Source organism: Coccinella septempunctata, chromosome 9 (assembly GCF_907165205.1).
Source record: "Coccinella septempunctata chromosome 9, icCocSept1.1, whole genome shotgun sequence".
NCBI classification, from domain to species: Eukaryota; Metazoa; Arthropoda; class Insecta; order Coleoptera; family Coccinellidae; genus Coccinella; species Coccinella septempunctata.
This window is the reverse complement of record NC_058197.1, coordinates 19,423,068-19,448,567: the sequence shown is the minus strand read 5'-3', so window position 1 is coordinate 19,448,567 and position 25,500 is coordinate 19,423,068. Positions and strand designations below refer to the sequence as shown.

Here is a 25,500-nt window from a genome sequence, read left to right as displayed (position 1 = left end):
TAATAGACATCAATATGATAATAGAATATTTCAAACGTTTCAGTTTTATTGGAATGTTAATTAGCTATTATTGTCGTATGGGTTTATGGGTACATGAAGAACTAACAGAATTAATATTTTCTCGTTCTTATATGGCGTTTTACCGATGCTCCACGTTCTATACGAAGAAAGTAGAAAGTCCACATCAATTTGAATCGTTTTCATGACGAGCATACCGAGGTATTTCCTCTTCTTCGATTCTAGAAACGACAAATCACCTAGTGCAATATCCAAATTACCAACAACAACAAACGTATACAGGGTGAAACGTTTGATATTGATGTATTCTCGCCCTGTATATAACTTCCATGTAGGAAGCGTCATGTACAAGTTATGTATATGCAACATTAATCAACAATTACCCCAGATATTACACGTGATACTTCGTGTCTTCGTATAGTGACCGCGTTACGTAAGTTGAAGTCTAGAAATGCCGAAAAAAGTTAATACACTCTCCATTGTAGCATTGGTACCGCTCCCATCCAACGTACGGTCTAATTATATTGAGGAAATTGCGAATTTAAATGAGTCTCGTCCATTTATTGAGAAAAGGGTCATGCATTAATATATACGTGAAAACTGTTAAGGGGCTCACAGACGTATTAATTGGCTGTTATGCGCTCCAGTGGGTTGAGTAAAATGTAAATGTCTCGGTTTGGGAATTGCCAACATGCGTGAACATACGCTGTTCAAAAATTGAAGTGGATTTTGTAAAGTAAACTCGGTTTTTGCAAATTTTCAGAACTGCTGTGTATATCTTGTGGTGGGGCAAATGTTTGAGTATTACACACACTCAAAATATGGTCCTTCTTAATGGATAGTATCCAGGTTCTGAGCCTCATCACTTTCATTGAAGCAGGTAGCAATGATAAACTAAAAACAGGAACAGCATTTGTGGATTTATCTACAGCATATGACACAGTATGGAAGGATGAAATTTTCTGGTAACTTGAAGAGGACTCCCTGGATTTTCCTCTTCTTCTGGGAAAGGATTCATTTTTGCAGTGCGAGATGCCCTTCAATATCAAATATTTCAGCTCATTTTGTAAACAGTTTCATCCCTTACAATCCACCCAAGCCGGAAGCCTATTTTACCGAATCCGCGATATACAGGGCGAGTCCGAAAAGTGCGATATCGGAAACCGCAAGCTATATATTGTGAAAGTAAAACGGAGAAGACGAACAGGCAAAAAACGGTAAATGGCTCTCTTCCTGGCTCGATAAGGAGACCGTTTACAGTGGACTATGGATGGGTCGACGTCTGCAGAGAGTAAAAGTCGAGCCATGCTTGTCTATTTTCCGCACGATTCTTCCGAATCGAGGTCTATACAGATCATGGGTCAATTCTTCCGCGAGATGCTTCAATGAAGATCGCCAATGGTTAATCTGCAGGATTAGCGATGAAAAACGTCAAAATCGAGTGAGCTATGACAATCTGACAGTTGACGTTTTGAGTTTTGACTTTTCGAACGTCAAATTCGGGAAATCGATAGCCAACTTGACGACGAATGTGTTGTGAAGCCGTTTATGTTCTCTGATGAATTCATATGGACACGATCTCTATTACAAAGGTATCACGAGTCGTATTCAACGAATGGCTGGGTCATAGACTAGTATAATCCTTAATTAGTCTGTGGGCTGGGTCCACAGAAGATTTTAGAATTGCTCTATGCCAGTCTATGCCTTCTGTGGAAAACGTGTACAATTGCCATCGAAATTCCACCGTATTTTTCAAAATCTCGGTCGCTACAATATTGCGATATTGAGATTTATCACCGTAACTATTTCATAGAGTTATGCCTCCTTCTCGTATTGCCCAATTCGCTTCGAAGAGACCATAGAGCCGATGGCCAAAGGCTAGAGGTCACGAGTTGTATGGTCTCTTCTGTACTTTCACGAGAGTGGAATCTATCGCTCTACAACCTGACGAATGGATAGATTTCATCCTGTTATATGGTCAGCGGGAGTAGTTGATCATTCAGTGGCGTAGGTAGCAGTTGGTCTGACAGTTGAAGGGCTTACTAATGACCAACTGATGTCAGCACTTTTTCAGTTATACACTGCTCAAAAAGTGGATATACAGTGTGAATCTTTGACTCGTACAAACATTTTTGGAGTAGATTCTTGAGGTCAAAAGAAACACCAAAGTATCAACCCTAGAAAAACAAAATTTCCCAGCTAAATCTGTGACACTACACATCTGTGGAACGTTTAAACAAAACGTTCAAATATTCAGATTAGATAGCGTCCAACTTGGTTTCAAGAGTTGGGTTCTTAGAATTTTTGGTATTTTTATGGTACGTAATGGCCATAATGAGAAAACTGGAAGACGTGGGTGATATCTTGTGTTCGAAAAAGATTCATCGAATAAATGAAAAACTATATTCCGAATTTCATTTCATTCGATAAAACCGTTTGTGAGATAGAACTGAAAATAACATTTCTTATGATGTTTCAACAGCCTGTATCTTTTAAACTGAGCCGATTCGGAAAAAATGGTGAAGACAAAAAACTTTTTTTTTTACCTCAAGAATCTACAGTTAAAATATTTGTACGAGTCCTAAAATAACAGTCCAATGATGAAAGTGAACAATTTTAAAGTGACCATCTAGATTTTCCGCACGCCACTGGCCCCACCAGGTCCATTCTCGCCATCCTCAGTCACCTCTGGACCTTTCAATTTCTAGTAAATTGCAATATTACAGATGTGCAATAAGTTTTTTCGGTTTCCTATTGGAATTAGCCATTGCGAAATGATGGCACACACATTTTACCTCTCCATAAAATTGATATTTGTAATTTTATTGGATTCTCATAATCAATATCTTGGAATGTTGATGAGTGACGAAAGAAGTTGGCGGTGGAATGAAGGGTTTAATTGGTTGGTTCAATCAATGAATTGTTGCCGAAGAAATTACAGAGAAGTCTTCAATTTAAAAGTCCCTTGGCTCATTTTCGACCCAAAATTTCGAGATTTTCGAAATCGAGTTTTTGTGCTAGGGTAGGAGCCTTGATAATGCTGATTTTATAACCGGAAATCCCAATTGGATCAGACGAATATAACAGGAGATATCGCAGATTGATAATTGCAATTTTTGAAAAATGCCATTTCGAAGATGAAAATCTAAACAAAGAGAGATAGGCTTTCGAAATTGCTCGCAATATATTCAGCGTGTTCGAAAACCTATACCTATTTTCATATCAAACTTCCGGATATCTGAAACTCCACTATCTGTGGTATGAAAAATACAGATGAAAAGTCCTCCATCAAAACCAATGAATTAAAGAAGCAACACTCGATTTCACAACCTGAAAAATGCCAGAGTGTATTCCGAAATTCCCCTAATTGAGGTTCGTCGAAATAAGAGAAGACATATCGAGAGCGGCCAAGATGTTATTACAGACAACATCCACTTAATTGACGGCTCGTGGTCAATTTCTCCTCAAAAGAACCGATAATTAAATTCCTTCTCAACTTTTTGACAATTTCACAAGACCCTTCATGCAAAACAGGAGGAGGAGCTCGCTTACCCAACTCCTCTAATTGGACATGAAGAAATAGTTTCATCTCTGAAATTGTTCAAAAACATTTCATATTATGGAGAGGGAGCTCCTATATAGGTCCATTTAATCATCTTTCTGAAGGGTACAGGATTTCATATTCTTCATCAGCAAAAATGACCAATCCTCCAGATTGAACACGAAAATAAATTTTAAATCCAAGAAACGAAGTAAGAGTCAGTTTACCCACTATTCACAGAGACATCATCAGTGTATGGACTCTGGGTCCTGAAGATAATAAGACCAACTGCATTTATACATCTTATTTATCGTCTATAGTAATAAACATCGCATTCCAGTTCTTCAATTCTCCGAACCTTACGAAATAAGTTTCCAGATTCCCGTATATATCCATCAATAATAAGATAGGTACCCAGTCGTATTGGAATTCAATCAGGTATACTTGTTGCTCTGATAAATCATTGCGAAACATCTTTTATTGTGCCTTATTTAGAATACCCAACCGTAAAACGAAGATAATCAATGCATCTTCGGATTTTTACCAAGTGCCATTGCCCTGTTGCGTGAAAGAATTTTTTAATTTTGTCGCTATTATTCGTATTTCACGATTAGTTGCTATATTTGGAGCGATTGCATTCGCAATATACCAGATATTCGCACGTTTAACTCACAGATATGGACGAGAACTAACGAATTTGAACTTGAGTGTAAAACTCTTGACTTCACGTTTATCTTTTCCTTATTTATATTCAACTCTATGTTGAGTAAGCAGGGAAATTCATCCTGCAGTACAGCTAGTTTGAAATAAATGAGGAAAAGACAGAATAGAGTAGAGTAAAGTAGGGTCCAGTTTTAGTTATGGAATACCTGACATATTCAGGAGTTATTTCTGAGCCCCCCTCGTACAATAAGGTTTTTCACCGTTGCTGGGAAGTAACAGTCAAACGGTATTGGTCACGACCTAACGCAATGCCATATATAACTCAGAGGCAGGATGTGACCCGGGTAGAAATGAGGCTTTAAGTTAAATATCCAATTTTCCGGAGGAAAGTAAAAGTGAAAGAACACATTGTTCGACATATCTCGATGTCTCAACGGAGTTCTTTCTGTTCCCATGGGTCCTCTCCACAACGCTCTATTTGAACGGTTAATTATCATTTTTTTTAATCTTTCGCATTTACATAAGTCGCTCTTGGGAAAATCGTCATCTACCTTTTCTTACTCTCGTTTTAAAAACGGTCAGAATGAATCATAACACGCTAAATGGGGTATTTTCCTAAATTTCAAAATATATATCAACGAAATCCTCATATCTCAAATATATGGAAAAGTATTTTTTTTCTATTTTAACAGTTGTATTTTGCCTGTTTTTAATTACGGAAATTCACATCGCGGAGGCATTCTCCCAGAAACATTCTACGTCACTTTTACAATCCGGCATCGTTGGAACACTCATCAATGTTTCTCATCAAATTTTCTGATCTCCATATATTATTGCGTCTATGGTTGTGTATTGCCATCAATGACTCTCATCAATGTTTTCTGATCTCCATAGACTTGATAATATATTATTGAGTCTATGGTTGTTTATTGTCAGTTAATATTCGATCTTCCTTGGGCTGTTATTGTTGATGAAAGAAGGCATTGCTGATATATTTTATAGGTTCCTTAAGTCATCAATATGAAAAAGTTTACAGGTGGAAAATTTTCACTGCTTGCTTTTAAAAAATTCGACTCCATTTCCACAAGTTATAACAATCTGACAAGAACGTTTAAAACAATGTCAGAAACTGTCATCGGTTTCAGGAAGAGATAATTCTGTATCTTGGAACATAAATACATAAATGCATTTATGTTCCAAGTTCTATATAATGTCCTCTTGACCAGTTCCGATGTTGTCGAATTCACAAAAATTACTAGACTCTAGTAAAGGCATTCTACGTCACAAGCTCTCACATATTTTTTTTCAAAGGCTATATTTTTTTCCTACTACATTTTGAGTGGAACCTTTTATGTGGTGACTAACCAATGGAAAATGGTTTCCAAAAATAAATTTTAATTCTTTTTTTGAGTTTTAGGAAAATACCCCATTGCTTATTTTATTGCTACACAAATATTAATGATTTATACGATTCATATTGCCTATTTAAATACTCTGCAGTTATCTTGGCAAAAGTTTTATGAAGATTTTTCTTCCTCAGATTATTTTTATGGTTTTTTTGGACAGTGACCTGTTTTTCCTAACTAATATGGTCTACTTTTGTGTCAACAAAAATTTAATTTTAATTATTACACTGTTTGTTATATGCAATCAAGAAAAAAGTGAAGAAAATTCTTGTGATAAAACAAGATCTTCGTATTCATGCAATTTATACAAGGCGATACGTCATACTGTATTAAAATAGTCATCAGCACACATTATAGATGGATATTTGTTTCTTTGTCGCTTTCTTTCAATAGTTTTTCCGAGGTAAAGGACCTTGATTGAAAAAAAAACGTGAAATTTCGAGGAAATGTTCTTCCAAGACGTGTACATCGGGAATTACAGGAAAAATCGAAGGATAACGATAAAACCATTCTATATAATCTAATAACGATGATGATAGAGTTGATAGGAATATATGAAAGGGTCCTTGTAGCAGAAAAAGATACTTTCAGAATTAAACATTTATTGAAAATACCAAATCCAAAAACATCCAAAAAAATTCAATGAAATCACGAAAAAAAATTGTCTCACTTTAATATTCCCCAAAATTATCAATTTCAACCCAATCAAAATTAAATAATGCTTATTTCCAATGTCTTCCTCCATACACAAATGTATACTGGAAAAATAATGCTCCGATAAAAGTAAAATTAAAGTTGGACAATAATTTTAGCAATATTCACTTAAACTTCCTCGTTTTGAGCCAAAATTTATTTAATATGCTCCTTAATCACACCTATGAAAAATAATTAAACAAACCATTGAAAAATATAAATTACATAATGTTTGTATAAACTATACATGAGTAAAATTAACGGCTTCACGGTATAAAATATCGTTCATTGGAATGAAAAAGTGTTCTGTTACTTCTCCGTCTTCTCTTTATAAGTAACCAAACCTTTTGAAATCAAGTCGGGTAACTCCACAGCCAACCATGGTCCCAACTGAAACATACTCGATGAATAAAAAATATTCCAACTGAAATCTGACAACAAATACATACACCTAAGGCCATGGCATGTCCAATACCAAACTTAGGTACGTTCCTAGCCCATAAGGGTTTAAAATGATCGCTCAAACAAATCTTTCCACCCCTGTACATCTTGACCGTTTTACCATCTAATTCCGGTAGAGCTATTTCAGGGGCGGTCGTAGGATACATCACTGGAATCTGGAATGAAATTGAGTTTAATCATCTTGATATAAAACAGAGTGATTCTTTTAGAATAACTCACATCGAACTCAACATCAAACTCATATTTCAGTTGATCGTGGAAATACCAGCATTTTCCAAACCACCTAGTTCCTTCTTTGTTCGATTCTAATCTGAACCAATCGTTGTCAGCTTCTTTGTTATTTTGTACATACTAGAACGGAAAGAGGAAAATGAAGACATATGGAAGATGTTAGAGAACATTCCCATACCTTGATTAATGACTGATATTCTTCTTTCAACCGTTCCACCCATAGTTCTTTATCCCTAGGACCCGCTTTCGTTTTCAGTAAGGGGATGCTACTTAGGGTTTTCTTTGTACCCTCATCTACCATGTTGGTGGTTTGGTTCCTAAAAAAATTGTTATTTATTTAGGTTGAAGTCGAAGACCTTGAAAAATTGAACATGTGGAGGAGTCATAGAAATTTACTTACCACAGAACACAGAACACAGAGTATGGTCATTGAACTCTATGTTCCCATAGAGTATGGTAAACACACCACAAAAAACACAGAACATAGAATACTTGATTAATTAACCTTAAATAATTAAAAATATTCGAAAAAATGTTATCGTTATCTCAAAGGATTCTAATTTCACCCCTTGTAAAGTCATGGAAGGAACCAGTGCAGTTCACGTTAACTCGAAATTATGCTGCCCGACGAGGTACCCGAGAAAGGAAGAGCAAAAAAAAAGTTAAAGTTGTTGTGGAAAAGGTTGGTTTCATTCCACACAACCAAAGGAATAGGGAAGCGTTAATGAAAGGTAGGCCGTCCAGAAAGATAGACGACTCCTGGATGCGAACACCTACAGACGAAATTTACTGCACAAAATATTTCAAGTGGAAAGTGTATCCTTTCGAAGAGGCCATTCGATGCATCAGCGAAACACATCACCTTGACATGTACAATCAGCCAAACGCAACGGTACAAGCTGTTATTGAACTGTACATGCAAGGAGAGAAAAAGACCAAGTTTGTTGAAGATTTCAACAGAATTTGCGGTATCAAACATCATTTTCCCCATAATGAAGAAAGAACAATTGTTGCTTTCGCTAAAGATATCGATGCTCAAGAAGCAGCAAAAGAGGCCGGGGCTCTGTTAGCAGGAGGGGTAGATTTAATAAAAAATATACAGAATGGTAAAGTAGTATTGACAGACTTTGAATTTGTCGTTTCACATCCGGACATTTTACATGAACTTAGTTCATTGAGGGGTTTGATGAAGAAAAAGTATCCCTCGTACAAATTAGGCACAATCGATGTCAATTTGGATGAAGTAGTTGAACGGTACATGCACGGTGTCAATTATAAAGCAGTCAAGGATGAATTTGAGAAGGATTTCGGTGTGATTGAAGCCCCGATAGGAACTTTAGATATGGATGCGAAGCATTTAGAAGAAAATTTTGGATCATTGGTCAATGATGTTATGACTATGAAACCTAAAAGGGCTGGAGATTTTATTCTTAGGACGCTCATCAAGAGTGCTCCCTCCCCTGAAATATTCAAAGTAGACTTTAACCTTTATTTGCCAAAAACAGAAAAAGAAGTTGGAGAAGAGAAGGAAGTTGAGGAGGTTGACCAAAGTGTAGTTCTTTAATTTTGGTTGTACACTGAATAAAAGTTGTATCAGGTAAAATTTAGTTTTCATATGGAAAGTAGTTTTCACTTTTCATCAAGGTTGAGTGAAGTTACAAATAATAAAATAACTCCACAAGAAGTAAAGAATGAAATAATGAATTCAAATCTTGTGTCTATAATATTTTTATTTCATTTTTAATAAAAGATCACAATATTCAAGGTTTACCTATGAACTAAGTATTCTTTTGAAGATGAAAGTGAATGACTGAAAATGGGCGTGAGTTCCTAAAAACTAACCATTAAACTATCCATTTGCTCTCAATGCAAGGTGAAATTAAACATGTACACAAAAAGCTTTTTCCCTTTTAGTTTTTTTTTTTTTGACATTCATTATTAAATGCTACAGGGAAATAATAATATGTGCATCATCTCACCGAAAATTTCGAAATGTACATCTCCTAAATAAACACTAAACAATATAGAAAATAAAAGTATTAGATTGTACAAAAAATATACACAGAATCATCAATAATGTCCTGAAATAAAAAAAAAATCGATAATACCCTTGTAACCTCAAACCTCTAGTTGCAAAATCATCAATTATATTAAAATACTATCGATTTGCCTCAAGTTAAATATATTGTTATTGTGTTTATCAATAGAATATTACATTTAGTTTTATGATATCTTCAATTTTCTGATCCGTAGACATTCTCATCAGAATAGGCAATATACAAGAAGAAATCCTCTTCATGGTGCTCCTAAAAACAAAAGTTTTTCTGATAAAGCAAAATCCAGACAAAAATCATTCCTTACTAGAGAAAATTATACAGAGACGCAAAAATTACCTGATAGAGGGAGCCCATTGTGGCAGAGGTTGGTGGGATCACGTTATTGACAAAGAAAAATAAAGCATCCTCTGCTCTGAGGTGAATTCTCTTTCTGATCAAGAAATAGAATTGACCAACAGTCAGATCAGAGGGAACCAAGTACTTCTTCTTATCCAAATCCCCTATTCTTGCTTTTGGAGCCTTCTCCACAATAACCTATTAAAAAAATTAAGAGGGATAAAACAAAAACAATAAGAAAACTGGTTCAGAGACAAATAACATTTCATACAGAAATAGCAATGAAAACCAATATGTTACGTTAAATTAAAGAAACCTAAATTTCTGATAACACGAATTGGCTTTCAACAAAACTCATTGTTAAATGCTGAATCACGTAGCGCATTATGAAGAATTTCAATCACAGAGCCAGTGACCTTGAATAATAATGGAACAGATGACATTTATAAATAAACACAAATTCAACCCTTGCGAACTATTTCGCAACCGGAGAACCTGACGACGGATTATTTTGAACAATAACAACAAAGCTCGAAAAGTGGAGTTCTTTGTCTCTGAGATCGTGACAACTGCGTATTTAATTTATACTTACAGGAACCCTGTCGGGATACTTCCTCCTGATCTTCTCTCCTTCGGCTTTCCTCTTCTCGAAGGGATGTTCTTCCTTGTATTGAAACTTCATCTTGATTTAGCACCGAAATTTATTGTATGATGTCTCTAACAAATTTTCGTGTCAACACCTTCAATCTGTTTTTCTTTCTCCTGTCTCGGATAGAAAACAATCGATTGCGCGTATTCAGAAAGCATCGCTAGTCAAAACAGTGACTAAATTGCAGATTTTCTGACTTCTGAATGGTTTGCGAAGAATGTCTCATTGGCTTTCAATACCAAAATTAATTATAGTTTGTTTGTAAAATTTGTAATAATGTACCATCAATAATTTCCAGAAATAATTATTTTGAAGAATTTTAGTTGATAATTGTGGTGAAAAGCATAGAAATATCTAATTATATAATATGAAATAAAAAACAAATTTCCAATTTATGGGTAATATTATTCAATTATTATTGATGAAATTTCATGTATTTTCATTAAATATTATATATAACAACGAGCAAACGACCCTTTCCGATATTTCAGTTAGACCACTCCATTCATAATATTTTATGGATAATCTATGATCACTGTTTGTTTTGTAGTCTTGCATACAGAAGCCTAAAATTTATGTGATAAATTGTCAGGATTGTTTAACGTTTTCAAACAATGCCAATGTTGTGCTTATACTTATCAGTATAATAAAATTAAGTGGGGCATTTATTCCAGAGAAATTTCAAATCAGTTCGCTTTCCAGTTCTACATAAACTAGCGTGATTCACCATGAGCAAGTCCGGCAAAAAGGATGAAGTCGATGGAGAGTATGAAGTCGAAAAAATTGTAGATGTTCGACCGATTTCCGGTGGTGATAAAGAATATCTTATAAAATGGATTGGATACAGTGATGCAGACAATACCTGGGAACCAGCTAAAAATATTCAGCCAGAACTTGTTCAAGCCTTCGAGGCTGAAAGGTCAAAAAAGAAAAGAAGTCAATCGAGCAACGATGGTCCTAAGTCTCAAAAGCGAAAAACTGATGACAAAAAATCACATGGATTCGAGAGAGGGCTGGAACCAGAAAAAATCATTGGGGCTACAGATAGCTCAGGTGAATTAAACGAGAAATTCTTTTGAATTCATCTAAAACCTTTTACTTTCAGGCCAGCTTATGTTTTTGATGAAGTGGGCTGGAGTCGATGAGGCGGATCTAGTTCCATCTGAATTAGCCAATGTGAGATGTCCACAAGTGGTCATAAAGTTTTACGAAGAGAGGCTCACTTGGCATTCCAACACATCAGATGAGGCTAAACCTAAATAAATTTTATTCAGTCTTTTGTATCTATGTGGTTTTCCTTTGATGTTACAGTTTTTTCACTATGTGGTAGTTTATGGTATATTGAAAGAACAAGGATTTGATCACTTACTTTGTTAAATTTGAATCTCATCAAAGGATAACCGCACTTAAAATTGTAACATAAATATTCATATAACGCCTGAACTGTATTTTAGGTCACTAATTTTTGTTTAGAATGTAAATAACTTTTACACAATGATTCTTTGAAATTTATATGCTATTTTAAAAGGATTTAGTTTCTCGATTAATGTAATAAGCTCTTGTTTTGTCTATTGACCAATAAAAACATTATTTTACACATGTTTTAGTTCTCAGTCGGACAACCCCCATTAGGTCAGTTTGTTTATTTTACTTAAGAATACATTTGTCGTAACTGTGTTATTGATATGCAAAGTTCTTCTACAGTTATGTTTGATTAACAAATGATAATTTATAATTTCAAATATTTTCGAATTTTTTAGCTAAAGAAGCCGTGGGAGCACAGATTAAGAAGAACTGGTTCTCTGTGCATGCTTAACAGTAAATCCAAAAAATGAACAGAAACCTAGAATTCTATTAATCAGAAATATTTGTTAAATGAAAATTTATATAATATGTTTCCAATTATCATTTTATATCATAGATTGAAGATTTGAATTGTTTTCCCGCCATTATTTATCTACCGTGATAAACACCGCGTCTGAGAAAGTTCTGTGGCCGACTAAATATATCGAACGCCATTGTTATTACTTTTCTGATATTCGATTTGAAAATTCTTTCAACAGTATATGTAAGCATTATTTAATTTATTGTATGTACACCTTCAGCTATTCTACATTTAATTGTGCACCTTTCATTTTTGGAATATTTGATTTCCCTTGCACCAAACACGTTTCATTGAGAAAAATTCTGTAAGCGGATCGGCACATCTAATTTTTTGTTTTTTCAGTAAACAATGAGCAAAAGTAGACCAAGCAGTCCGGCTCCGGTGGAGGCGGAGGAAAAAGAAGGCGAGGAATTCATTGTGGAAAAAATTCTCGATAGTAGGATCAATTCTAAAGGGGTTAAGGAATATTTTCTCAAATGGATAGGGTATGATGATAAGGACAATACTTGGGAGCCAGAGGAAAACCTGGATTGTCCTGAATTAATCCAAGCATTCGAGGCTAGTCGTGGCCAGAAAAATAAGGAGAGGGAGAAGAAACGAAAAAGTTCTAGCACGCCAACTCCTACAGATGCTAAGGTGCCAAAAAAGAAAACCGATGAGAAGAAGCATGGTTTTGAAAGAGGTTTGCAACCTGAAAAAATTATTGGTGCTACAGACAGTTCAGGTAATGACACCAACTGAATAATGCAAACAAAATTTCTATTTTGATTTCTTGTTTTAGGTCAACTCATGTTTCTAATGAAATGGGTTGGTACAGATGAAGCAGATTTAGTTCCAGCCAAACAAGCTAACGTTAAATGTCCCCAAGTAGTTATAAAATTTTATGAAGAACGTTTGACATGGCACTCTGGACCAACTGATGAGACTAAGGCAGATTAATCGGTAGTATTTAAGTGCAAATTAGATTTTAAGAGAAAAATAAGTAAGTTGATTTCTATAATACAAACTTTAAGGAGGAGATGTTATGATCTTTTGAAAATCGAGGTCTGTGAAAGTGTATAAATTTTTTATGAAGAATATCAGGGTAGAGGTTTCAATAACTTGAAATGATTTTTGTTTTGTTAGGTTTTCAAGGTGAATAGACATCTCTGATCCAGTTATTGATCGTTTGATTCCTTTATATTGTTATTTTAAAAACTTTTGTTGATTTTGTAGTTTTTACAATTATTTTTGTGACTGGAACTATCAGAACCTGACATCCTATAGCTGAAATTTTATGTGAATTCATGAAATTCTCATTTTTAATACAAATTAGAATTGACTTTTTTCTTTTGCGCACGATACTTTTTCGATGAGTTGAATTTGAACTGTCTGGACTAGTTTTAAAGGAATGAAGACTCCTTTTTAGATTGACATATCCTGGTATATTATTTGCAAAAGAAATTTTTTTTTATGTATCAACTTTATATGAAATTGAATTTACTCCGTATTATTTTCTTGAAGAACTCAATTTACTGTTGGTTTATCGGTAAGTATTTCAAAGATCAGTTAATTTCGAAAAATCAAAAATGTCACTTATTCTGTCACCTACGAAAATTCGTCTTTTAAATGATTCACGAGTAATTTTTCCCATTCGATTAAGAAAGTAGCGAGAATGCAATCTTGTTCTTGAATTTAATCATCCTATTAACTGAAAACAATGTGAATTCAAGTGGATAAATACGATACCGATAAATTATCAATCAAAACCCTTTTCAACAATGAGAGTTGATTGCTTATTATATTATTCCAAGCTGATTCATCGTTCATTTCTTGTGTTTATCGAATAGAAACTTTATCAAGTCCATTGTTAACATGTAGTCATAACAAGGGGCATACCTTGAAATGCTAAACACAGTTCGTTGTTGAGATTGTCGAATTGCAAATGACTAGGTGACATAATTCAAGTGCTTCTTTGTATTTATAAAACGTATTTTGTATATATAATAACTTAATAAATGTTTTTTTCATAATTTTGTATTTTCTGTCCCAAATATTCCTTCCCCTCCATTTATTCCCAAGAATCGGATATGTGTATCACTTTTCCTCCCACACGTGAACCATTTCCATCTTCAAGCACAAATTAAAAAACAGAAAATCATCCACACCAATTTATTCAATAACGAGTAAACAATGAACGTTTAACTTCCGAATATGTCGTGGAAAGTTGTGCCATTATAACCTACATCTTCGCTCTTAACATTACTGAACGTTATGTACATCCTGCAAAAAGATTGATGTAAAAATCGAGTACCCGATTATGGATAGCAACAGACCTATCGTTCGGCACTCCCAGCTCTTTTCCAACAGCCTCGAAAATGGCTTTGGAGTGTTTTTTATTTTCGTTTCTTCCCAAGGCCCCGATGCTCATCAGGGTGGCCTGGGCGGCCGGTTCATTAGTGCCGCCCCAAGACATGTTGACGTCCCCCACGATCGTGGCCACGCAGTACTGGAAAAATAGCCATTTTCCCTCCGGGAAATTAGAAAACGCCTCATACTTACGCCGATTGGTTTTCCCAGGGAGGATGCTACGATGTTGCACAGTTTAGACGGCAAGTCTTTGGGAATTTTATCGGAAGGGATGTTTGTTTCGATTCTTAAGTAAGGCATCTTCGAGAAAGATCACTAGGTAATTAGGATGGTTACGTATTAGGTTTCAGTTTTTCACGGAAATTCCTGATTGAAAATGAAAACTGATTTCAAGGTCGTTTTTTGCTAGTCCACAGAGTTAAGTTTAGTCAAAGAGTAACAACAATACGAGATGTTACTCTTTGGTTGAAGCATCACAGAATTGTAGAATATTTTTCTGTGTTACAAATTTGAAATGAACAGAACTTGGAGTTTTAAAAACTATTTATTTATCCAACGTTAGGAAGTACTAATATGGCATAAAAAAAAAACTAATGCTGTAGGAAGAGTCAAAATCGACAACTTTTTCCCTCACAAGAAGTGAGTTTATGCAGTATATTTCTGTAAAAGACTCGTTTCTCGAAGTCTATATCGCCTGCAATATTTCGTAATTCAAATGGGTCGCTCCTCAAATCGTATGCCTCCACGAAACCCTAAAACGAATGATTAAATAGTGGAATTACGATATGTGGCAAATATACCAGATCGTCAGAAAAAATGCACATTTTGAAGTGAGTAGACTCGGACAAATGCAAAACGCAGGTATATGTGTTGTTTCTGGAGTCTTGACACTTACACCAACTGTTTTGACTGCATTCCTGAAAGGTCGGAATTAATTGAATCGAATATTCAGTTTTTGTATTCAAGATCTAAATTAGTAGCTCACTGTTAAATTTCCGTCTTTCCAGGGGCAATTACGATCTATTCTTTCAATGTTACCTTCTCCCCAGTATTCAATAAGTATGTATCTTTGGGAGTTATCATATTGTTTCAACATTTTCTTGAGAGATACTCCATCCATGTCTTTAGGTACAGTTATGTCAGCTAGATCTAAAATAGTGGGAGCAATATCAATAGCGGTAATCACATTTGTTAAAACCCTATTTTTAGGTACATCAGGTCCACTAATGAAAAAAGGAACCTTTATATCGGATTCATAGGGTTGCCTTTTATCCCATGGCTGTCCAAATTGACCTATGTGAAATCCATTGTCGGATGTGAATATGAGGTAAGTATTTGAATAAACATTCAAATTCTTCAGTTCGTCCACTATATCTTTGACCATTTCGTCAACAGCCAGTAAAGTTTGTAATCTCTTTCTTTGGATAACATCTAGTCGCGAAATATTTGTCGGTAAACTTTTGGGTGGCATTTTTACAATCCAATGTTTCTAGAAAGGGATATGAGTTCATTAATTTCAATATTGTGAAATTAATCTTACCTCATCGGAAGAAAAATTGAAAGAAGGATTTTTCACAACTTTTTCATTTGGAAATTCATGTAAATGCCTCTTTGCTGCCGTAAACGGGGCATGGCATGCAGGTGTTGCTAATGTCATGAAAAATGGTTTCTCATGATTCAGTCGTATAAAATCCAAAGCTGAAGTCGTCTGCAATAACCACCAACTAATGTTAAGAATATTAATTCTAAACTTGCTACTCACTATAACGTCTGTTAAATATTCTTTATCGTAGAATTTTGCAGTTCCGTTAACCGACAGGGTATAATTGTAGTACCTTGAATTTCCTTTTAAACCAAGCCACCAATCATACCCTTCAGGGACATGTTTCAACCCCCCAGCATCCACGTCTCCATACTAAAAAAATCAATTAACATTTGTGGAACTCAAAATTAATTATTATTTACCCGATTCAAATATTTTCCTGCGTAATATGTTGTATAATTTTTAGTGTTTTTCAAGTAGGAGGCAATACTGTACTTTTCAAAGTTTCTTTGCCAATCGAAACTTGAACAGTTTCCATTCAACGAATTATTATAAACTTTGATATTATGAGCATACTTTCCTGTTAATATAGAACTTCTGCTAGGGCAGCAAACTGGAGAATTCACATACTGAAACACTGACGTGAAGTGATAGGGTAAAAGGCAGCCCTTTACAACTCACCGCATTCTCAAAAGTGACTCCGTTTTTGACAATTTCTTCCTGTACTTTACGCAAGGACTTCTATAAATATTCAAAGTACAAGATGAGCAAATAGAAGCTTCAAAATACATACCATGCTGTTCAAAACAATGTCTTGATCGTCAGTTAGGAACAAAATGAAATTTGGGATGCTTTGAAAGGACGATACCCTCCACAAGCATGTTAAAACGAGCCAAATGAAACACTTGAAATACATCACAATACTATAATTCGATAAATTTATAAAACAATTTCACACTTTTCAACTTTGGGCGGGAAGGAGTTCCATTCCAATGCATTCCTGTGCTATTCTAACACCGAGTGCGAAAACACCAATGCTCTTTACTACTGACCTGGAAATACCGAGGTTAGTACGATACGTGAATTCTGAAACTGTTAACTTCTTACCATTTAAATTCGTCGTAATATAATCCTTTGAAGAAAGACGATAAGGTGCCCTGTTTTGCCATTTCGTGTGATTTTTGTGTAATTCGATTAAAAATTGATATCGATTGGAATGTTTCTTCGATAACGATTTTTATGACAGGTTAGGTTAGAAATGTCACAGTTGTCAACATAGACCATAGAACTCGATAATTTTTTTCCATTGAACTCCATAGGTTGCGTTCACAAACTTACTCAGAGCAAGCTCTGAGTAAGCTCTGATTACCCGAAGCGTTCACAAACGTACTTTTAGTTCCTCAGAGTATGCTCTTTGAGCATAACCATACTCATACTCTACTCTCAGAGTAAGTTTATGAACACACCCTTAGAGTTCAATGTTTTTTCACAGATTACAGAGAAACCAGAGATATCTTCTTCTATATCTCTGAGAGAAACTCTGTAATCTGTGATTTTTTTTTGACATGTAAGGTTAAGTAGTGAAATTTGAATGTTTTCATAACATAATTGATGATTTTTAATTTAAAGGGAAAATGATCAACCTAATGAAATCGTTCCTATTCCCAAAAATAATGGGTAGCTTCCCTAAACCACCTAACATTAATGTTCTTTCTGTATATGGCCAAGGGGTGCTTCACCGATTACAACATACAAAGCCCATCAAATGTTGGAAATGCGGAATAGAAAGGCAAAACTTACACGAATTATTTTGCCAGCAATGTAAAATCATACAGAGTCCAGATGACGAACATAATTACTTCAAGTTACTGCAGCACAATGAAGATTTTGATATCGACTTGGACATATTGAGAGACAAATATAGGCATATGCAAAGTCTTCTACATCCAGACAAATTCAGCAATAGGTGAGGAAAATTGAAACCTCTGACCGATAAGATGGCAACACGGTTTTATATTGTAGAAGTGTCGAAGAGAAAAACATTTCCGCAGATTTTTCCTCGTTGGTCAACAATGCTTATAACGTTTTACAATCACCTCTGAAGAGAGCCGTTCATTTGCTGTGTTTGAAAGGGGAAAAAATCAGCGAAGATGAGAGAATAGACGATCCTGAATTCCTGATGGAAATAATGGAATTAAACGAAGAGGTATTTAAATCGTTTTATTGATTGTCTAGTCAGTTATAGAATCGTTTTTAGGTCGAGAATGCGTCTGATGCAGAAAAATTGAAAGAGCTCAATAGTTCCAATAAAAAAACTACTGAGAAATTAGAGTTAGAGATTAGTAAATATTTCAAAGAGAAAAATTTGAGTAAAGTTAAGCATTGTATCATAAAGTTGAGATATTATAATAGTATATCTGCCCACATAAACAATTTAATGCGCGAAAGGGGTATTGTAGAGTGATTCTACATTAAAAACTTGTTTTTGACGTTATTTTATTTTAAAACAGTCGTTTTTAGAAAAATATTCAATTTTACATTAACAATAAAAGCTTATTATACAGGTTTTTTAAGATAACTGACAAATGTTCATGAACCACTTGGAAATACCCAGTAGGAAAAATTTATCGCTCGCTTTTTCCACATCTTTAAGTTTATTATTATCCAATAATTCTATCAGTAATCTATTGATGACATCCGTGTTTTGAGGTTCCGACCTTCGTTTGGACGATTGTTTGTTGTATTCTTCGGTGGCCAATTTTTTCGCGTACTCATTGAAAAATTGTAGTTCCGAGTACAATTCTCTTTTGAAATAGTGCAGTTGAGGTTTTTGCAAGGTGTAGATGTGATAGAACACCTGAACGGCTAGGAAAGACATCAAATACTCTAGAGTCGTCTGTACCTTTTCCTTGGAGATGTCTTTGATCCACGGTTCAGAATTCACCTGTTCACCGTAGTGCAAGAAAGCGCTAAGTTTGACCGGTTGAAGGATGTGATTGGAACTCCTCGGATACTCGATGAAACCTATGTAATCCTCATCGAACAGTGTGAACTTACCGAAGATCTCCCCCAGGCTCTTCTCCTTCGTTATCTCGGTGTTGAAGATCTCCTTGGATCGGACGCTGGGGGAGTCTGCTGTGGGGGTCTTGGAGAACTCCTTGTTTAGGGTCTTGCACAGGAAATAGATCATGCACAGCAGTCTTCCGTAGGTCAGATCTTCACCGATAGGAACGTCGAATTTGGGTATGGTAAAATCGTATTCCACCAATAAATAGGTGGCGCATTTTGGTTTTTCCACCGAGAATAATTGGTCCATGGAAGGGTTGCACTTGATGAGGCAACGGAAGGCCAGACAGGACAGTTCCAACAGCCTGTTCACCACCTTGGCTATTAAATGATTGGCGGATTCGTAAACGAAGTTTAATTTCCCCAGCTTGTTTATCTTGTAGAAATGGATGTTTTCCGGTCGTAAAACTGAGGAGATGCAACAGTTCAGGACCCTCTTGATCGACGTGACGATCAGAGTGAACGAACCCATGCTCTTGATGGACCAAACCTCGGCCCAGTCCAGCATTTTATCGACGAAGAGCAGAGTCTCGCAGGATAGGTCCAGGGCCCTGTTATCCACCGTATACTCGGGCAGGCATATCATCTGCGAGATCACCCGGTCGTAAACGCTCAAAAAGGTGAAGTTCGACTCCGTCACCTTCTCCCCGAACTTGTTCAGCAGGATGTGGTTCAGTTTTATGACCATCGCGTACAGGATCCACAACTCTTTGAGGTTCACCGGTAGCTCTTCCTTGCTGGAGTTGGGAAATATGGATTTTCCGTTTTCGATGATGTCGTAGATGACGGTGTAGTTTTCCGTCAGGAAATCCATGGCTATGTCCGATTCCGCGTAGTGGATCAGGGTCTTCAGCAGCATCTTGACCATGGGTAACGTGTGGACGTCGTTGAGTAACAGACGGATGGAATCCAGCATCTTGGTGAGGTACTGGTGGTACTTGAAGAACGTCGAGAAGGGTTTGACGGTTTTCAGACACAAAACCGAGTCCCCAACGCGAGCCACCAACACCCAACACATGATCGATCTGATCTTAGATGTTAAATCTTCGTGGTTGGAACATAAGTTGTTGTATTCGGAATCCAACATCAACCCGATGGATTTCAAGAGGTTGTTCAGTAGGCTAGGGTTGCTCTGCAACAGTTCGCAGCAATCCTTGATGGTCTTATGGGCGATGGTCAGGAAGACTTCACGGTTGTGACACGATGGGAATTTGCAATTTGAGACGTAAGTGTGTAGGACTGTCGTCAATAGATCTACGGTCTCTATCTCCGACTTGTAGCTGTCCGGCCAGGTGAATATGAGGATCAGGAATAAGTCCGAGAAATCTGTTAAGATGTCGTTGTTCAACATTATAGAAAAATTCCAGATTATCCCCTTCAAACAGGAGTGGATCAGGTTGCATTTGACAGAGTCCGATGTGATGACTTCGGGTATGTAAGTCTTGATGGAGATCACCAGTTTCTTCCAGGCTAAAATGAATTTCGAGGCTTCCTTGTATTGATCGTCGTCTATATAAGTGTTTAGTACAGACTTGATGTAACCGATCCATTCCTTTATCAACGTTTCGTTCTTGAAGAAATCCGTCAACACCTGCTTGAGGTTCTTATCGACGTTCTTCTGAAATTCCATTATGTGTATGGTGGCTATCGTCATTATGTGGGTGTAGACTTCCGGGTCCTTGATTCTAGGATGGAACAAGGGGTCCGTTAACAGAGGCCAAAAGCTCTTCAAGCTGTAAATGTCCTTGACCAGGTTCTCCCTCCCGGTTGACCACAATGTGGAAAACACCCTAAGTATACTCTTCTGGACGGGATTCGTTAAGTAATCCGGACTCTTCTGGATGTTTTGCAAATAATCGATCATAAAATCGCAAACTGAGTCTCCGGTCACACTCTTCTTCTCGTCCAAACTGTCTGTTGCGTTGAAAAACGCGGCGGTTAAACCGTTCTGAGTCAACAACGAGGTATTGACGAAATCCAACGCTGTTATCTTGAAAATATCGTCTTCTAATGGGTCCCTAAGCTTCTCCAGGAACAGACACTGGATTTGGGTGTAATCCATCTCGAGTACTGCCAGGATAGGGATGTCGGGATCCCTGCTTAACTTTTCCAACAGACGACAGGCCAAATTGGCCAGGGAGGAACTGAAAGCGTTGGTTATGAAAGAGGCAGCGCATTTGGTGACAGTCTGGATGTTTGGTCTCAAAACCGGATCGCTGGGCTTCAAGTTACACTCGCTCAACAACCGTAGGAAGATGCTCAGGTGGAGTTTGGACAAGGTGATGTTATCCAGCGTTTTACCGTTGATCCAATCCACCTCGTTCATCATGACCCTTTGTAAATGGAACTTCTCCTGCACTAAATACTGTAAAAACACCGTCATCATCGGCGGACACTTGAGCAAGGAGTAAAACACGAACCGCTTCAAAACGTCCTCATCCTGCACCTTCCTCCTGTTCAAAACCTCCAATATTATCCTCAGACACAACACCGAGATCTCCACATGTTCCTGAGGGTCACCGTACTGCCAGTTCTTGTGGAAGGGAAAGATGAAGGTGGTCATGTAGACGACACCAGGAATCTGAACTGTCTCCAAGTCCAGGTTCTCCCTAACGCAATGCAGTATGAGCCGGAGGTAAGTTTCGATGGTGGAATGATCTTCCTCGTACTCTTCCTTACGTAAGATGGGTAACAGCGACGAATCGATGATGTGACGTTGCATCAAGGCCTCCGGTATACGTTCTTGGGTCAGCAGTTTGGGTAGGAACTGTTTGGTGGTTCGGAAGCCTTGAAACCGTACCTGCACCTTGCAACCTTGATGCAGCACCATGGCCGTCTGTATCTTGAAGTAAATCTTCATGAACCCGGTGTAGGCTTGTTGGGAACTGTAAACGTCCACCAGTTTGTCCAACACCGACAGACAGTCCAGAAAACCGCACTCATTAACGTCACCTTTGTAATGTTTCACGATTTCGTGGATCAGTTCGTATCCCATCAGTATATCTTTTAAAAACTCATCACTCAATCCTCCACCTTTCACACCTATTTCCTTAACCATGGAATACAAAAACTGGAAATAGTTCAGCGGTTTGTGATCGTTGTACGATTCTCTATGTTCCAAATGTAAACGGTTCAATTTGGCCAGCACGACCTCCTGTAAATCCCTATGCTTCACCATCACCTTGCACAGCCTGGTTAGGGGTCTGTAACTGGATGGAAAATCGATGAACTGGGCCATGACTACGATGTCTAATCCACCTTTGACTGTGGTACATTCCGCGGCTATGTCTGGGTCTTCCATCAACCTACACAGGGAATAAATAAGACCTTCGTTTTTCACCAGATTTTCTTTGTTCTCCATCGCCACCAACAGTTCGTCCAACAGCTTGAAAAAGGCTGCTTGGATCAGTTTGGCGGATCTCACTTCTGATCTCATGAGTTTCGTCGATAAAAACTCGTAGATGGACATGAAAGTCTGGCCTTCTATCAATATTCTCAGGAGATTTTCGTAGATGTTCGCCGATTCCATGTCTTCTTCCTTCAATGCTTTCAATTTACCGAAAACCCAGGATAAAAGTACTATCTTATGGTTGCCTTGGTTCTGTATGTTTTTAAGGGACATCTCGATGTCTTTGGACAATCCGTTGATTTTATCTGAGAGTTGGTGTATACTGATGATGAAACTTCCAATTTCAGCAGTTTTCACATCGTTAAAATCTGCTGGATCTCCGTACAGGGTTGTGTCGAAATATACTGGTTGTCTTGTGAAATTGTGTAAGAAAAAACAGTTACATAAATCTGAGAATTCAGCAACTGATATTTCCTTGTATTCCATAGTCATTATGATCAATAATATGAATTCAAGTTGCTCTCTGTTATTCCTATTGACGTAAATGCTTTTATCGAAACTGTTTTCCAAGCTTTCTTCTGTAATTTCGTTTATCAACGATTTCAGTTGGGTTATGAGTGTTTTTCTGAATTCTGTTATGTTCAGGGTGCCGATAAACTTGACGTATTCGTCTTTGAAAGGGCTCTTTCGGTTCAAGGCGCTTTCGAATATGTGTTTTAAGGTTTTAACGTAGTACATTCTTTCGGAGGTGTAAAAATGCCATATATTCTCGAGTAAACTGAGAACGCTGTGCTCGTACAGTATAAGATTCTTGATGTCGTCGATCTTTCCATAGTACTCGAACATTAAATAGTTGAAAAAGATCGGGAGAGCCACCATAGGTTCCAAATTCAGACTTTTGCACAGTCGTTTGATGAACACGATCAAATCTGTGTCTTCTTCCGTTATACCCTTCTCCCATTTTTGAAAACCTTCCTCCGTGTAGCTCTTGTAGATGGAATAGGCCCCTTTCAGTTCCGTACTGGACACCTTCAGTATTTCCTCGACTATATCGCTGGTAACGGAGGGGCTGTACCCGCTAGCCGTCTGGTAGATCTTTTTCCAGAAAGGAACCGTGTCTATCTTTTCGAATATGAACATTTTCAGTCTGTTTCATGAACGATCCCCGAGTTTAGCATTTGAATTTCAATTTGCCGGGATCGTATTTTGTCGTGGAAATCCTAGGTTAGGTTTTGTAGGGTTGGGGCGTTATTCTCTAACCTGTTATTTAACAACGGTTATTCGAAAAAAGCAATAACTAACCGTTATATGTCCTGAACAATAACAGGTTGCGCAGTAACGTGTGCGCGAAACATGAAGTCTCAAATCGAATGAATAACAGTCGGCGTTGAAGAAGCCGTTTATTTAGACCGCTTCTGATATAACAGTCGTCGACGTTGGCGTTGAAAAAGCCGTTTATTCAGACCGTTTCTGATATAACAGTCGGCGACGTTAGCGTTGATGGCGTTTAGTTAGACCGTTTATCATATAACTGTCGGCGACGTTGGCGTTGAAAAAGCCGTTTATTTAGACCGTTTCTGATATAACAGTCGGCGACGTTAGCGTTGATGGCGTTTAGTTAGACCGTTTATCATATAACTGTCGACGACGTTGGCGTTGATGCCATTGATAGAGTTTAGCAGAGAGATTGTTTCTGGCGGTTATTGTTTAGTTAAACCGTTTCTCATATAACAGTCGGCGACATTGGACTTGTTGGCGGTTAGTTAGATCGTTTGTTGGCGTTTATTAACAGTTTACACTTTTCAAACTGATAACGTTGGCCATATTCTCGACTCTCGATCTCGGTTGATGGTTCTGTTACGTTAGCGGGCGGATGGGAGGCTGTTATTGGTACATTATGTTGTTCACATCGAAGTGATGAGATTGGATAAAATATCGGGAGGAGCACTCACCGCAGATATTAGCCGATATTAGCGTACTATTTTATTGTCTATATAGAATTAATAAATCGAACTTGGAATAGGACGAATGGGTAATAAGAGTATCCAGATGAAAAAAACAAATGAAAAATGATTATTTAAATATTGGGGATCACATTGAATACTCTAATATTTTTCATCAGTTGCGAAGTATTTCACTGGTTTAGAAAAAAGTAAATTTTTTTCACATTAATGTAACATTAAGATGAATGAAAGAAGTAAACATCCACAAAAATTATCATCAAAAATTTCCAACTCAGTCGTGACTCGTTCACACCCTAAATTCGTAGAGAAAACCCTTTAATCGACAAACCTTGAAGATGTTATCGGTTTTCAGAGCAAATAACGTATTCACCTGTTATCAACAACCGTTATTAAAAAAAAAACATAACGGTTGATAACCGTTAGTGAAAAATAACGTTATTGCCCATCACTAAGGTTTTGACAGGTCAATTTGAACCATAGAGGAGGTTGAGAACTTGAGCATCGAAATTGATTTTCTTCTTCTCTGCGTTGATCACGGTTATTTCCGTTGAAAGAAGAAAACTGCTCTTGTGCAGTTTTGTCTTCTGTCAGAGATATATCTCTGGCTTCTGTTCGTTGTGTGAATAACAGAGGGCGTTAAGCTCGCTTTTGAAGTGATATACAGGGTGAATTATTGATGAGAGATTATGTACTACAAAATATGAATCGAGTTTACATTTTTCTGGATTAGGTAATAGTTATACAATTTGGTGTTGATGATGAAAAATTTAAATTTTGTTAGGGAAAAAGTATAATGATCGCGGAAAATATTATATTGGTACAATTTACTTTGGTTTATATGCGAATTTTCGTGAAAAATTGCGATTCCTCTGTGGTGATGTCGTGTTGGTTGTTACCTAATATCAATTTACCATGTCCTACAATGTTACATAAAAAGATAATGAACGCCATTATCGTGCTAACTTCGCTGTTGAAAAAAATGTGGAAACATCAGTCTTGAATTAACCGATTAAAGTGGCATAATTCATACAAACCGGATTCGAAAACGAACATACAGGTAGACACAATTTTTTCGTGCGCTATAACGGTTTGGTCGCTCAGAAAATTATAAGTTACGACTGATTTTCATCGAAAGACGCGTTTTCCACCGTTTAATTCTCCATTAAAGTCGATGTAAGACGCAGGAAACGATTGTTCTTCAGTTTCGAGCCGTTTATGACACGTGTATCGCATTTTCGAAACTAAAAAATGAAGTTTTACCTACTTTTTTTGATATTCAATTATTAGA

The 25,500-nt window shown here is 36.8% G+C and overlaps 8 protein-coding genes across 9 annotated transcripts; 3 read left to right on the top strand and 5 right to left on the bottom strand.

Moving 5' to 3' along the window:
* Positions 1 to 6,460: 6,460 nt before the first annotated feature.
* LOC123319833 (ubiquitin-fold modifier-conjugating enzyme 1) lies at positions 6,461 to 7,378 on the bottom strand. The gene is made up of 4 exons (XM_044906795.1): positions 7,193 to 7,378; positions 7,003 to 7,134; positions 6,771 to 6,938; positions 6,461 to 6,711 (listed from the first exon to the last, which is right to left on the bottom strand). The coding sequence occupies exons 1-4, from the start codon at positions 7,313 to 7,315 to the stop codon at positions 6,631 to 6,633; spliced, it is 504 nt and encodes a 167-aa protein (XP_044762730.1). The 5' UTR covers positions 7,316 to 7,378; the 3' UTR covers positions 6,461 to 6,630.
* A 122-nt stretch (positions 7,379 to 7,500) lies between these two features.
* Positions 7,501 to 8,617, top strand: LOC123319830 (50S ribosomal protein L1). Its single transcript, XM_044906791.1, has one exon. It carries the CDS (start codon positions 7,547 to 7,549, stop codon positions 8,576 to 8,578), a length of 1,032 nt encoding a protein of 343 aa, XP_044762726.1. The 5' UTR covers positions 7,501 to 7,546; the 3' UTR covers positions 8,579 to 8,617.
* A 109-nt stretch (positions 8,618 to 8,726) lies between these two features.
* LOC123319836 (gamma-aminobutyric acid receptor-associated protein) lies at positions 8,727 to 10,190 on the bottom strand. The gene is made up of 3 exons (XM_044906797.1): positions 10,000 to 10,190; positions 9,408 to 9,605; positions 8,727 to 9,320 (listed from the first exon to the last, which is right to left on the bottom strand). The coding sequence occupies exons 1-3, from the start codon at positions 10,087 to 10,089 to the stop codon at positions 9,249 to 9,251; spliced, it is 360 nt and encodes a 119-aa protein (XP_044762732.1). The 5' UTR covers positions 10,090 to 10,190; the 3' UTR covers positions 8,727 to 9,248.
* A 396-nt stretch (positions 10,191 to 10,586) lies between these two features.
* Positions 10,587 to 13,953, top strand: LOC123321149 (chromobox protein homolog 1-like). Its single transcript, XM_044908653.1, has 4 exons — positions 10,587 to 11,109; positions 11,162 to 11,317; positions 12,288 to 12,665; positions 12,723 to 13,953. The coding sequence occupies exons 1-4, from the start codon at positions 10,785 to 10,787 to the stop codon at positions 12,878 to 12,880; spliced, it is 1,017 nt and encodes a 338-aa protein (XP_044764588.1). The 5' UTR covers positions 10,587 to 10,784; the 3' UTR covers positions 12,881 to 13,953.
* A 125-nt stretch (positions 13,954 to 14,078) lies between these two features.
* Positions 14,079 to 14,719, bottom strand: LOC123319835 (macrophage migration inhibitory factor homolog). The gene is made up of 3 exons (XM_044906796.1): positions 14,483 to 14,719; positions 14,257 to 14,429; positions 14,079 to 14,203 (listed from the first exon to the last, which is right to left on the bottom strand). Exons 1-3 carry the CDS (start codon positions 14,588 to 14,590, stop codon positions 14,122 to 14,124), a joined length of 363 nt encoding a protein of 120 aa, XP_044762731.1. The 5' UTR covers positions 14,591 to 14,719; the 3' UTR covers positions 14,079 to 14,121.
* A 99-nt stretch (positions 14,720 to 14,818) lies between these two features.
* On the bottom strand, positions 14,819 to 16,885 carry LOC123319829 (N-acetylglucosamine-6-sulfatase-like). Of its 2 annotated transcripts, XM_044906789.1 has the most exons (8): positions 16,627 to 16,885; positions 16,515 to 16,574; positions 16,256 to 16,462; positions 16,053 to 16,205; positions 15,831 to 15,998; positions 15,276 to 15,779; positions 15,091 to 15,207; positions 14,819 to 15,042 (listed from the first exon to the last, which is right to left on the bottom strand). In XM_044906789.1, the coding sequence occupies exons 1-8, from the start codon at positions 16,747 to 16,749 to the stop codon at positions 14,899 to 14,901; spliced, it is 1,476 nt and encodes a 491-aa protein (XP_044762724.1). In that variant the 5' UTR covers positions 16,750 to 16,885; the 3' UTR covers positions 14,819 to 14,898. The 2 variants fall into 2 exon arrangements, with proteins under 2 accessions (XP_044762724.1, XP_044762725.1); XM_044906790.1 differs by lacking the exons at positions 16,256 to 16,462; positions 16,515 to 16,574.
* A 504-nt stretch (positions 16,886 to 17,389) lies between these two features.
* LOC123319832 (iron-sulfur cluster co-chaperone protein HscB) lies at positions 17,390 to 18,322 on the top strand. The gene is made up of 3 exons (XM_044906794.1): positions 17,390 to 17,799; positions 17,856 to 18,039; positions 18,091 to 18,322. The coding sequence occupies exons 1-3, from the start codon at positions 17,468 to 17,470 to the stop codon at positions 18,295 to 18,297; spliced, it is 723 nt and encodes a 240-aa protein (XP_044762729.1). The 5' UTR covers positions 17,390 to 17,467; the 3' UTR covers positions 18,298 to 18,322.
* Positions 18,313 to 23,476, bottom strand: LOC123319826. The gene has a single exon (XM_044906783.1). The coding sequence runs from the start codon at positions 23,386 to 23,388 to the stop codon at positions 18,403 to 18,405; it is 4,986 nt and encodes a 1,661-aa protein (XP_044762718.1). The 5' UTR covers positions 23,389 to 23,476; the 3' UTR covers positions 18,313 to 18,402.
* Positions 23,477 to 25,500: the final 2,024 nt, after the last annotated feature.